We start from the raw sequence: 14,590 nt of genomic DNA, 5'->3' as shown, positions 1-14,590 counted from the left end.
TTGGTTAACCCTGATATCTTCCATACAGACAAGAGTGCCTCTTCCACATTAAGAACCAGTTGGAAAGACATCAAAAGTTCATGGGCAACACTATTCCTACATTCTCTCTGCTTTTTACCTTCTCATTTTCTTCTTAGAAAATAGGTGCTTGGTGCGAAGTCCAAACCCTGAAAAATAGTAGCGGGACAGAATCCATTCATTCATGTAGTGAGTGCCCACTAGCATCCAACACTCAAATCATAGATTACTGTACCACTTCCAGGAGCATCCTATGCTCAGAAGCCCTATAGTGCCTTAGAGCTTCTCTTGCCATCCTGTCTTATCATATTTCTATATCTGCAACCTTTACTCTCTCACAAAAAGTACAGAATGTGGGCTGGGTCAGCACTTAAAGGTGCTTGCTTGTAAAGCTTGATGACACAGGTTCCACACCCCAGAACCCATGCAAAGCTAGACGCAAGAAGTAGTGCATGTATTTGGGGTTCATTGCAGCAGCAAGAGCACTCTCGCTCTTTCTCAGTTACTCCTAAAATTTACCACAAGTTGTCCAACTTCCAGGGAAGGAATTCTACTACTCTAGTTTTTCTAGGACTATAAGGTCTCTACCTTGAAAAACTTGAGGAAAATAGCTGACCATATCCTCAGCTGAAGCTGAAGGAAGAGTACACATGGTCATATCCTTTATAAGAGTCCATGTATAAGTTTAGCATGGCATTAGGATAGACTATTGTTTATTACCTAGTAACTGTGAAGGAAGACATCAAGAAGAGGCAAGTGTGACACAGCCATCTGCATTGTCATGGAGAGTTCAATTGGCAATGTGCTTTCTGATTTCCTAGAAATAAAGATCAAAGCATTGACATGAATAATTAAAATATAAGGTGGTAAGTGGGCTGCTTCTAGTTTTCTCCAAGACAATTTAATTCTCAGAGGACATGATTAGATAACCCAGAGATCAGTGTTCACCTCATCCTTAGTTCCTGTGCTGTTAAAAAGTTCCCCTGAAACAGACTGAGAAAAGTTAGGTGGGGTTAGGCCTCCACAGCTATAGTGGATGGGGTATTTGGAGGAGGCCCTGGCCAGGAGGAAGGTAAAACACAGCATTCAGGCAACACATGACAAATGCTATAGTGGCTCAGGTGGCGAACCATTATATGTGCCTTTTCTACAGGTAGTACCAGCAGGGGAGGTTGAATAGTGGTAAGATGGTTGTTTATATCAGGGTTGTTTAACACAAACTTTGACATCATTATCATCATCCTTATCACCATCATCATCACCATCATGTATCGTCTTTGTCCCCTGGGTTCTGACTTGAAGTCTTAAAAATAGTTGTCACTTTGTAAGTGATAGAAATTCTAAGAGCATCTTTTGTTCCCATGTTTAGTCTTTGATAATATACTATTGGAGGAGCTGAGGAGATGGATCAACAACTAAAGGCACTTGCTTACAAAGTCTGCAGGCTCATGTTTAATTCCCAAGTTCCAAAAAAAGCCAAATGGCACATGTGTCTGGAGTTCATTTGCAGTAGCAAAAAGGCCTGGCATGCCCATGCTCTCTTGATTCTGTCTTTCTCTTTCTAAGTAAATATATCAATAAAGACAATATTATTGAATAAAAATATTAACAAAACATTTTTAAAAACATTAGTTATCTGATAGAGGATTGATATCTAGGATATACAAAGAACTTAAAAAGTTAACTAATAAGGAATCAAGCAAGCCAATCAAAAAATGGGTTATGGAGCTAAATAGAGCATTCTCAAAGGAAGAAATACAAATGGCACATAAGCATCTAAAAATGTTCTACGTCACTAGTCATCAGGGAAATGCAGATTAAAACTACACTGAGATTCCATCTCTCTCCTGTCAGATTGGCTGCCATCATGAAAACAAATGATCATAAATATTGGTGGGGATGTGGAAAAAGGGGGAACCCTTCTACACTGCTGGTGGGAATGCAATCTGGTCCAGCCATTGTGGAAAACAGTGTGGAGGTTCCTAAAACAGCTAAAGATTGATCTACCATATGACCCAGGTATAGCACTCCTAGGCATATATCCTAAGGATTCATCTCATTTCCTTAGAAGTATGTGCTCAATCATGTTTATTGCTGCTCAATTTATAATAGCTGGGAAATGGAACCAGCCTAGATGACCCTCAACTGATGAGTGGATAATGAAGATATGGGACATTTATACAATGGAGTTCTACTCAGTGGTAAAGAAAAATGAAGTTATGAAATTTGCAGAAAAATGGATGGATCTGGAAAGGATTATAGTAAGTGAGGTAACCCAGGCCCAGAAAGCCAAGCACCATATGTTCTCCCTCATATGTGGATCCTAGCTACAGATGATTGGGCTTCTGCATGAGAAGGAAAAAACTCAATAGCAGAGGCCAGTAAGTTAAAAAGGAGATATAAAGGGAAGAGAAAGGAAGGGAGGAGGGTACTTAATAGGTTGGTATTGTATATATGTAAGTCGAATGATTGAGATGGGGAGGGGATATGATGGAGAATGGAATTTCAAAGGGGAAAGCAGGGGGGGAGGTAGGGTACTACCATGGGATATTTTTTATAATCATGGAAAATGTTAATAAAAATTGAGAAAAAAAAATTTAAAAATAGCCTCTAACAGCCCCCTAAGAAAAAGCACTAATGAATGACTCCTTACTACCACATGAGTCCATGACTTCTGTCCTAACACTAATTTTCTGGGTTTGGGCTTACCAAACACTGAACACTTATTATCCAAGATGGAAATGACAGAGGTCAAAGGCAGAGAATATATAGGAATGGTCTTGCTCATAAACTTTTGATGTCTTTCTAACTGGTGCCTGGTGTGTAAAATCCATCCATGTTCTGCCCATACATGTTGTAAGATATTCAGGTCACCCAAGGTGGTTCATACCCAAGAGAAACTGGGCAGGTTCACTTTAAGTTCATGTTTCTGAAATAGAGCTCCTAAAGCCGTAAGTTTTCTTTAGTAACAGGATCTGTTATTTTAATGAAGTGTTTCTTAGCAGGATCCTAGATGAGGACTGGTAAGAAAGACTAAGCCATGATTTGAAGATGTTCACTTTCAGCCTCATCCCATCATCTGGGGAAGGAGAGAAGCTGTGGAATTGGTTAATGATTGATTGTGCCTGCATAAAGCATGCTCTATACAAAATCCCTAATTCAAGGTTTAATTAAGTATTCAGCTTGGTGAACACATGGATGGGAGTACACCTGGAGAGGGCATCGTGGCTCCATCCCCAACTCCCAAATCTCAACACATCTCTTGCATCTTGCTATTCCTGAGCTGCATCCTTTTATAACAGTAAAGTGTTTGCCTAAGTTCTTTTAGGTTCTCTAGCAAATAATAGAATATGAGGAAGGGTCATGGGAAGCTCAGATTTATAGTTAGTCAAGAACATAGGTAGCAACATGAACTTCCAACTGGCATGTGGAGTGGGGAAGAAGCAGTGGCGTGGGACTGAGCCCTGAACTTGTTGAGTCTGTGCATGTCTCAGGTAGATAGTGTCAGACTGTATTGAACTATAAGGCACCCTGTGTCAGAAAATTGGTCAGTGGTAAAAACAAAACAAAACCAAGGAAAGCAAAACACATTTGGAGCCAGGAGTGTGTGAGTGTAGAGGAGAATAATAGTTTCCATTGTCAGTTTTGTTTTGTTCATAAACTAATGACTATTATTTGACAGCTGGCAAGTGTTGACATAGAAAATCCTGGCTTGGGAAATTCTTAAAACTCTAAGCAGTGCCAGAAAAGCCATTGTTCAAGGGAAGTTGGAACTGGGGCACAAGCTGGGCATGCATTTCAAGAAGTTACATGACATAGATCCCAGAGTCAGGGGAGCCTAATGCTGAATAAACGGTAAAGTCCCTTAGCTCTTGGTAAAGGGAGTATCTATGTGCTATGGATTTAGCCCCATAGAGTCCAGGCAGCTAGAGCTGAGCAAAGATTGCTAGTCTTAAACAAGTCTGCAGTCCACACATGGTCTTCTGTTCCTCCCATCTTGACCTGTCAGAATGGAGTGGATAAGAACTGAAATAGAAGGATCAGTGGTCAAAGGACAGTAGACAAAAACAAGTGGGGCAAAAATACATGACCTAAAATGAACTCGGAGTTGAATGAGTCATTACTGAGAAGTAAGCCCAGAAAGAGAGACTTACAAATACATATTGTTGCATGAAAGGTTTCAGCTATGGAGGCTTACTGGGTGAAGAAAGAACTGTTGAGAAAAGCCAGGCGTGGTGGCACACACCTTTAACCCAAGCACTCAGGAGGCAGAGGTAGAGGATCACTGTGAGTTCGAGGCAACCCTGAGACAACATAGTAAATTCCAGGTCAGCCTGGGGAAGTGTGAAACCTTACCTCGAAAAACCAAAAAATTAAAAAAATAAATGAAATAAAAATTAAAAATGAAAAGAACTTTTGAGGGTTAGGAGAAAATAAAAGCACACACAGGTGTTGTCCAGATACCGAGAATTAAAAGAATTCAACATACCTGTCTTTTGTAGACATAATATAGTTGGTTTTAAAAATCCAGTCTGAAAACCTTTGCCTTTGAATTGAATGATATGCATCATGCATTGGTAATGATTATTGATATGGATGGGCACAAGTTGCTGGCTTGTTACATACCTGGTATTTGTCAGATTCTTCTGAGGTCTCTATCTGATGCTCCATGACTTGTGAGGTTTCTCACACTGGTGGGACCAGGAACTTTCTGGTCCCATCCCTACTGGTTCCACATAGTCCCTTGGGTGATGTGTAACTGGGAATAAAGTGCATCAGCACATCCAGCTGGCCTTCAGAGCAGCCTGCAGACCCCAAGAGATCTCTCTGTGACAGCTCTTCGGTCTTCAGTAGTCTGCCCCGAGGACTCAATCATTTTGAATTCTGTAGATGCCAGTTTTATCTGCTCACCTCATTTCTCCACTATGGTTGCAGCCTGGACACAACATTCTCTGAAGGTACTTAATAGGAACAAGTTTGTTTATTTTCTCCCCTCAAGGATCACCATCCTTCATTTCCAAAGGTTCATATATCTTCTTTAGTATTTGGGTTGTTTCTAATGGGAGAATGAGGATAAATTCAGTCCTTGTTAGTACATTTTTTCCAGAAGTAGTTCATATGTGTTTTCTGAGTATTTTCTATCCACAAGACACACTCTGCCTTTTAAAAAAATATGTATTGTGTATGTGCATGGTATAGGTATGCATGTATGTATGGAGGCCAGAGGACAACCTTAACTTCAAGTGTCATTCTTAAGAAATGCTGTTCAATTTTTTTTTTTTTTTGAGACAAGTTCTTTCATGGTCCTAGAGCTCACCAATTAAGTTAGCCTGGCTGGCCAGCAAATCCCAATTGTCCCTTTGCCTCTACCTCCCAAACACTGGGCTTACAAACTGTGTGCCACCAGAGTTGACATTTTTTGTTTGTTTGTTTGTTTGTTTTTCAAAGTGGGGTCTCGCTCTAGTCCAGGCTGACCTGGAATTCACTATGTAGTCTCAGGGTGGCCTTGAGCTCACAGTGATCCTCCTACCTCTGCCTCTGAAGTGCTGGGATTAAAGGCGTGCGCCACCACGCCCGGCTCACAGTTAACATTTTCACATGTGTACTGGGCTTTGAATGTCAGTCCTCCTGCTTGTGAAGCAACTACTGCACTGACTGAGTCATCTCCCCAACTCTCTGCTTGGTATTTTTTAGATAAGAAACATAAAAGTTTCTGACTCTATAAATTAAGAATTTACAAGCCCATTGCTAAGTAGGGACAGGGAACACAATAGATCTCCAATTGCTCTGTAAGCCTGTGCTCTGATCTTTTGCTAATATTGTTAGTCTGCCTGTTTCTCCAAATTCAGATGGACTTACTTAAATCTTTAATTTAATTTAATGTTTATTTATTATCTTTGGTGAAGTGGGGTCTCACTATGTAACCCACTTGCTTTCCTCTTACTTCAGCCTCTGGAGAGCTGGGATTACTGAAGTACACAGTCAGAGCAAGCTAACTTGCTTGGATCTTGTTTTCTATCTTGTTTTAGTTTTGAGCAAGCAGAGTGTTTGGCCTCTTCATTTTCCTCCTAGAATGCAGAAAATTCCTTGATGAACTCAATTCCCAATTCTCCCTTCAAAAATACATATTCCACTGGGCATTGTGGTACACACCTTTAATCCTAGCACTTGGGAGGCAGAGGCAGGAGGATTGCCATGAGTTTGAGGCCACTCTGAGATGACATAGTGAATTCCAGGTCAGGCTGAGCTAGAGGGAGACCCTACCTTGAAAAACCAAAAAAGAAAAAAAACATATTCCACCAACTCCCACAATTTAGTATTTTTCCTTTCATTTAACAAGTGCTTTCTAGAATATCTATGGTATACTAGTCACTCAGCTAAGTAGTTGGAATATAACTGAGCAAAAACAGATGCTGATCCTGGGTGCATGGAGTTGTTTTAGGTGTTTTCTGACTACATTAATCAATAAACACCAACATGTATTGTTAATCACTTCACATATGTTATCCATCATTTAGTGCCTTCAATAGGAATGAGACTATGAGCTTTTCATTTTAAATGTTGCTAAAAACATGTCATTTCTTCTGCACATCAACTTATTAGAAAGGTTATCACAGGAACAGTTATCTAATCTTGCTCATAGGTCCTGAGCTAGAAACTGTAATTCTCTCATCTAGATGTTGTGCTTTAAAAACAAAATACAACAAATTAAGACAACCCCACTAAGTTTCTATTTCACCACTCAGATCTGTTTAGACTTGGCAAAACTATACTATGAAAGGGCACCACCTAGGCATTGACTTGATCCAATAAATACTTCAACTGCCACCAGCTACTTCTTGGTCTTGTCTCCACATTAAGTTTGCAAGCTTTAGGGTAGGGAGCTGGACTTCTTGCTTTCTAATTTTCATTCCTTTTTCCCTGAACCCAGTCACCTCCCAAAGACCTCATCTCCTAATATGCATCTACTTATTAGGAAGGAAAACCAGACCCAGTCTCTCCTATTACCCATGAATTTTTGTCCTCTTGGTATCCACCCTGGCCTGCTTTTACCCTTTACTGATTCCTTGATAGGGTCTACAATTCATGGCTAACAGTCATTGGTCCATGATCTCCACTAGGATCTAATCTCCCTTTTCTTCTGTCTCAGACCAGTATCAGGCACAGCCTTGGCCAAAAGGTTGTGCTTGTAAGCCCACACTTTTCCTTTCTACCATCTGGACCTGGGGGTGGAGAGAGACCTGCGGAAAGTGTTAGCAAACCAGTGTGGGCTGCTCCACCATACCTCTGACTCCCTCCTAGCTTGTTATCAGTAATAAAGCTGTGCTGTTCATCTCCATCTGCCTGATTACCCTGTTTATCCTTCAGTTGGGTCCACATTAAGGGAGAAAGTGTGGCCTTTGGAGCATTATGTATAGTAGATAGGTGGTAAGTGGCAGTCACAGGATGGGAAAGAATCATTACTCAGGTGGCATGTCACTATGATTCATGGTCTACATGAATATGTGAGTGGGGGAGTTAAGCGAATTCCAGGTCCCCTGCCACTGAAAGGCAGGCTTCCACAGAATTACCTCATTTCCTGGAGGCTGCTCACCATCACACATGCTCTGACATGGAGAGCGGTGGACTGTGGAGGAGTGGGAGGTTTGCATGGAACAGTGATGGAGCTGTTATCCAGGAAACATCTTGACCCTGAGATCCCACCCTGCTCTGACAGGGCTGCGTTTCCTGAATACAACATGAGGGATTCTGTGTGCAATGCTAAATATAACCCTTGAGGTAGTGTTTCTGGACAGGAAATGCAGTTTGAAAGTGAAGAGGATGATAAACATGCCACCAAAGGCAGCCAGCTGACACTAGCTGAAGGAGAAATTCTCAACTCTGAAAGACTTGGTGGTTCGTCTTCTTTTTTATTCCTCTCAATGTTTAAATATTCTGAATTTGTTTTAGAGCAGCCTAAAGGATGACGAGGCAGTACTGGAACAATCCAATTCCAGTTTTCCCTCAGAGAAACATCGCCCTTGACCCCGGCAGAGGATACCACAGCACACTGAGCAGTGCACTTGCTGGGGTGTCTTCTTCGCTGTTGGCCATCAGCTACCTGCTCCACATTGAACAGCAGCCCATGAAAGTGTGTGATGCTCCTGGACATGAGACAGCTTCTCTGTGCCGCTGAGGATGCTGTGTCTCCTTTTGGACAGCCTTGCTGACTGCATCTATATACCCCATGCTCCAGATCGTCTCCAGGGGCCTATGAACCAACACAGGACCCTTTCCACTTGTAATCTCTAACTCTACACTCCCACCCAGTTCCCTATTCACTGGATGGGATGACACAAATACATGATAGACCTGAACCAATAGTATTACAAAGTTAGTTTTTAAGCTTTATTCTTTGGAGAATGTCAAGTGTATGCCAAACTACACAGAAACCTTCATATGAACGTCTCCCTGTTTTTTAATTTTTATTATTTATTTCAAGGAGATAGAGGGAGAAAATGGGGACACCAGAGCCTCTTGCCAGTGCAGACAAATTCTAGATGCATGTGCCACTTTGTGCATCTGGCTTTTTACATGGGTACTAGAAAATTGTACCCAGGGCATCAGGCTTTGCAAGCAGTGCCTTTAACTGCAGAGGCATCTCTCCCGTCCTGAACTTCTTTCATTCAACAAATGTTTGTACAGTGGTTAGCACTCTGCTAGGCTTTGGGAATATAGCTGTAAGCAAAAGCAGAGACTGTTCCTGTTTTTTTTCATATATTTTATTTATTTATCTGTTTATTTGAGAGAGAAATAGGCAGAGAGAGAGAGAATGAGCACTCCAAGGCCCCCAGCCACTGCAAAGGAACCCCAGACATATGCGCCCCTTTGTGCATCTGTCTCATTTGGGTCCTGGAGAATCAAACTCGGAATCCTTTGGCTTTGCAAGCAAACGTCTTAACCACTAAGCCATCTCTCCAGCCATGTTCCTATTTTTTTTTTTGAGCTTACAGATCACATTTAATAATAAAACATCTAGTTGCTTAATACATGTTTTTAAGATTAGAATTTAATTTTCAAAACCAAACAAGTAAGTATTAAATATATCACTTTATAGCAAAGGACATTTAAGTGGATTGCACAAACAGCAGGCAGACTTGTGTTATAAGAGGAGAAAGAAGACAATTATAATTAAGCCCAGAACTTAAAAGACAGTATTCAGACACTTCTGTTTAACTGAGGCCTAATTTTATAAAGAGCCAGGTCACTGAGTACTAGATTTTTATAAAAATAATTACCTTTATCAGCTGGCACCCCCTGCTTTGATAATTTGTGATCGATATCTAGTAATTTCCTAAACCATTAATGTAGCTTTCAGATGCTGTGTATGTTACATTTTCTTATAAATAAACTGAGGCCCTGTAACACTCAAACATGTCAAGGTAAAACTTGGTCCTAGAGCTTTATCCATGAATGTAGTGAGTATTTAGTGAGAACCTGCCTTCCCCTTGCCTCCAGAGCTCACTACTGAAAATGCAACTGCTCAAGACCCAGCTCTGAGTAATGAATTGCCTTTAATTCATCCTTCAAAACAGCAGAGATTAAGGTTTTCTCTGTATGGACAAATCTTTCTTTGGACCATCATCAAGGGTATTTCTGAAGTGTTTACATTCATATAATATAGCCTCCTCTCTGTCATTTGGTACTTAAGCCTATGTCATGTATTTTGTCTTCCCTTTCAGTTTCCTACAACCTATTCTTTTAGGTTTGTCCAGCCTATGGACTTTTCCTGCAGCTCGGTGCTGTTCCTTGTCACTGCTGTCCTTTGCTTTCTTGTCCTGGTCAGGCCATCTGGGTTTTACCATCTTCCCTCCCCTGGCTCCTTATTCACAAGATGACTAGCAGTGACACTGCCTTAAAGGTCCGGTCTTCAGCGAGTTCTGCTCATCAGCACGTCCAGTCAGTGCTGCTTTGCTCAATGCCACGCGTACACTTCAGATCTCCTCTGCAACAACGTTCTTTCTGAACACTGTTCAAAAATATCCTCAAGAAATGGTTTCTTGAGGATTTCTGTCATGTAAGTTGGTATTAAAAGAATACATAACTTAACAAAAGATGTTTCTACTTCTGTCAATTCAATTATAAACACTGAATTTTGCAAGATCACAGTTAAACTATTTATAGATACAATGGATAGATCTAAAAATTCACCTTTTGGCTTCATGATGAGAAATTAAAATTTATAGGATATATTAAGGTTGAAACTTAAAAAAAAACCCTAAACAATAAAAAACTAAGATTTTTCACTGAAATTTCTATTAATGTCATCAGACCATATAGTAATCAAACTATGAGTTTGCAAGTAAGATAATATCAAGTCAATTGTCATCCATGACCCATAATCCTTTAACATTTTAACTCAAATACAAGTATGACAGTGAACTTTAACTTTCAAAATGTCTGGCTAAGAATTATTAGTCAAGTCAGATAATCGATTTGCCACAAGTGAACTCTCACTTGTTGTGAGGTAGCAGTCGTCAACGGTACCACCTTCTCTGGAGGTTGTGCCCTCCACCCATGGGGCTTCCCACTTCATATGAAAAGCATGAACAACAAGGGACAGAAGAGCCACCATTCATTGTTTCTTTGATTCCTGTTATTTTCATAGTATCTTAAAGACATGATTTCAATTTTACAGCAACAACAAACATCAATATTCATTTTGGTCGGTAACTGTGCTCCAAGTTGCATGTATTAATGACTTCCAACATGATCTCTAGGAATAATTCATAGTTCTGAACCGTGCTTTAGAAAAACATTTCCAGTAGTCTGAGCAGGATTTATTCCTATTCCATCATTGGTAATAATTGCACTTGTTGCTGTAGGAACTTTAAATTCTTCTGCTGCAAACTTTAAGACTGCTGTAAAAGGTGTACTTTCAGGAACACTGAGTACTTTGTAGGGCAGCCACGGGTCCGACATGAGTGTGATCTTAAAGGACACCTTCGACATGGTGGAGCCACACCGACACCCCGCAGCCCGGGTCTGGAGCCAGCAGAGGGCCTGTTCCTATTTTTTAAGGAATTATTTCAGGTAGTTTCTGACCAAAATAATCAATAATCAAAATAATCAACTTTAATTGACATTAACATTTACCCATTTGGCCTTAAATTACCAGAAAATGTTTGACTGTCAATGTGTCCATAAATTTCAATGATGATCATCATCATATAGCACTCACCAACTCCCTACTGGCCCATTCATCTTCAAGCAAATGCCAGATATCATCTGTATCATTACACACCTCAAAAATCATTATACAGATATCACATATCTCAAAAGTACACTCATTAAAAATTATTTAGTACACTATCTTCATAAACTCTCTAAATCTTAAAGCAATTTCTTAACATTTCAAATAATATCTCCACTGGATTTTTTAAAGCAAAAATAAAAAGGAAGAGAGAAAGAAAACATAGCCATCCTCATATTTTATCTATAGTTCAGTCTTTATCTTTTAACTTTTTAACTTTTTTGTATGTGTTTATGTGAGGTGCGTATGCTTGTGTGTGTATGTGTGTGTGCACATTGCTTCCCAACATTTTTTTTGAGACAGTGTCTCTCACTGAGCCTGAGGCTCCTTGGTTTAGCTGGTCTAGCTAGTCAGCAAGCCTCCTCGGTGCTGGGATGAGAGGCACTTGCCAGCACAGCCGTCCATCCTTCGGTGCTGGGGATCTTACTTCCAGTCCATGGCTGTGCAGCAAGTACTTTGCCAATTCTACCATCTCTCTAATCCCATCACCTTTTAATGTTAAGGAAAGCTACAATTCAATTATAATATTTAAAACAATCCCTTCATGTTATCAGATTTTTAGTTGGTTTATACATTTTCCTGATATTCTCATAGCTGTTATGTTCCAGTTGAGTCGTTTGAATTTGGATTTGAATAAATCTATGCATTGTGCTTGATAAACAAATGCCTCATGTGTATTTCATTTGAGAATTCTTCTTCCCTCATATTGCCTCAGACAATCAAATCACTGAAAAATGTGTCTAATGTCTGGGGTTTGAAAGATTTTAGCCCAGTAGTTTGATTTTTGTCCCTTTATTCGGCCTTCATTCTTTTTCTGAGGAAAGTTTTACTGGGGCATCTTTGATATATTGTAAACTGCACATCCTCACCCTACACAATCAGCCCTCCATGTCTGCAGGCTCTGCCTCTGTGAATTCAACCAACCATGGCTTGAAAAAAAAAAGTTGTTTTTTTTTTTTTTTTTTTTTTTTTTTTGGTTTTTCAAGGTAGGGTCTCACTCTAGCCCAGGCTGACCTGGAATTCACTATGGAGTCTCAGGGTGGCCTCGAACTCACGGTGATCCTCCTACCTCTGCCTCTTGAGTGCTGGGATTAAAGGCATGCGCCACCATGCCCAGTTTTGAAAAAAAATTTTAATTACAAATACGTTGAACAAATTAGGAGTTTCCCCCCATCATTCCCTGAACAATACAGTATTTACTAATGCCATTAGTATCATGTGTTAGGTATTATCATTAGATACTTTTTAGAGAACAGAGGAATATATGCATAGGTTATATGCATTTTATATAAGGGACTTGAGCATCCACAGACTTTTGTACCCATTGAAGTTTCTGAAACCACCCATTTGTGGATACTGAGAGATAATGTCTACACTGAGAAACCATTAGGATAATTGAGATAATGAATGCACTTATCACCCTCAAGTACATTCTGTTCACTAAGTTTGGGTACATGCTTAACTTCTCCCTGCCTCAGTTTCTGTTATGCAAAAGGCATATTATGTGTGTGGGACTAGATGGTCATTAATGTTCTGACAGATCAAAATGTCTACTCTTCTTTCTTGGCCTATCACTCTGTTGAGTTAGAAATGGATATATTTGAGTGCAAACTTTTATCTCTATAAATAAAATTGACATATGGAACCTGTAGGTCAAATTTTTGTATCTCACAATCCTTTCTTTAATTCAAATAAAAAGAATCTCTTCAGCTGCCTTCTCTCCTATATTTCAGAAAGGTTTATAAATTGCTGTTCATTGCTGAAAGTTGACATCTATATGAGGTGTAACATCACATCTCTCATTTTGAACCTTTTGTGGATCATTGCCTTTCTTAAGACCAAGCAAACGTGATATAGGCACATGGCCCCGCAGGCTCTCACCATCCTCATGCAGGCAAGCACATGGGCTAGGATGAAACCTCCCAGGAAAGAGTTCAGGAGGTGTGCATTTCAAAGTGTCCAAGGCATGATCACAGTGAACTCAGCAGGAGAGTGCTTAAAGCTCTGATAAAACAGAAGCAAGGGTAGTTTGAAATAAAGTGGAATTTATGCACTCAGATCTGAACAGACACTGGAGGTAGGGCATGAACACATCTGGCCTATAGTATTAATAAAATGTATAGTGAAAAATTTTCCTGGTAATTTAAAATTTTCAAGGACTCTAGTACCTTTTGGGTACGTAACGTCTAGCTTGTTCATTTACTCACTTGGTGCTAGTGTGGTGATTTGAATCAGGTGTCTCCCATAAGCTTATGTGCTCTGAATGCTAGGTTCTCAGCTGAGAGCAATTTGAGAATTGGAGCCTCCTGGAGGTGATGTATTGTTGGGAGCAGGCTTATGGGTGTTATAGCCAGCTTCCCCTTGCCAGTGTTTGGCACACTCTCCTGCTGTTGTTTTCCACCTGATATTGGCCAGGAGGTGATGTCATCCCTCTCCTCATGCCATCATTTTCCCCATCATGGAACTTTCTCTCAAGACAAGCCAAAATAAATCCTTCCTTTCCACAAGCTACTTTTGGTCAGCACTGTGAGCCTAACTGCAACACTAAATGGGTACCAAGAAGTGGTGGTGGTGTTGCTAGAAATCTCACTTTTGGCCTTTTGGCCTTTTGAAACTTTTTTTTTTTTTTTTTGATTTGCAGGATTTGATTTGCAGGAGGAATGTGCATGAGTTTGAAATCTTTGCCCAAGATATGTCTTGTAGTGCTATAATCACAGCTTGATGTGGCATCTAGTCAGAGCTGAAAGACCTGAATGCAGTAATACGGACTATGAGGTTTGGCTTATGAAGATGAGAGAGAGCTTTGCCTAGACTGAGCTACAAGCAGTTTGTGTGAGAGGCTTGCTATTATGCCTATCTCCTGAGAAGTTGTTCAGGGTTGCATTGTGTAAAAATGTACTAGAGTGAGTAGAGAAATATGACACAAAATAAAGTGAAATCTTTGGGCTGAAACTGCTGTCTGTTCAGCTGCAAGACCCGCTGACCTGCAATGGAATAACAGGAAGAATGCAGACTCTTTTGAAGGGGCCTGAATGCTGAAGAAGTGTCCCAATCTTCAAAGTCCGCTTTATTCCCTCCGGGGTTAACTTGATACTATGGAGTATAACAAATGCAAGAAAGAGATGGTCATTGAATTTGCAACACAGTTTAGTATTTTGGAAATGGCCATGGGCAGTATGAAGCAAGCTTGTTGGATTGCCTACTTGGAGGCTTGATGGAGCCATAAGGCTGAAATGTGGGTTGCAGTTGAGACCCAATGGAGAGGCCAGGATTATGGGA

At 40.3% G+C, this 14,590-nt stretch overlaps 1 protein-coding gene across 2 annotated transcripts in view; it reads right to left on the bottom strand.

Moving 5' to 3' along the window:
- Positions 1–10,564: 10,564 nt before the first annotated feature.
- The window catches only part of LOC123460178 (ubiquitin-fold modifier 1-like), a 38,286-nt gene continuing 34,260 nt past the window's right edge, over positions 10,565–14,590 (bottom strand). The window contains exons 2-3 of one of the 2 annotated variants that reach the window (XM_045148082.1): positions 14,296–14,404; positions 10,565–11,067 (exon numbers count right to left, since the gene is read on the bottom strand). In XM_045148082.1, the coding sequence (XP_045004017.1) occupies positions 10,786–11,010 (225 nt within the window). In that variant the 5' untranslated portion in view covers positions 11,011–11,067; positions 14,296–14,404 and the 3' untranslated portion in view covers positions 10,565–10,785. The remainder of the gene's footprint in view (positions 11,068–14,295; positions 14,405–14,590) is intronic. The other variant, XM_045148081.1, reaches the window with a different exon arrangement.

Source organism: Jaculus jaculus, chromosome 4 (genome assembly GCF_020740685.1).
Source record: "Jaculus jaculus isolate mJacJac1 chromosome 4, mJacJac1.mat.Y.cur, whole genome shotgun sequence".
Taxonomy (NCBI): Eukaryota; Metazoa; Chordata; class Mammalia; order Rodentia; family Dipodidae; genus Jaculus; species Jaculus jaculus.
This window is presented reverse-complemented; position numbering and strand designations above follow the sequence as displayed.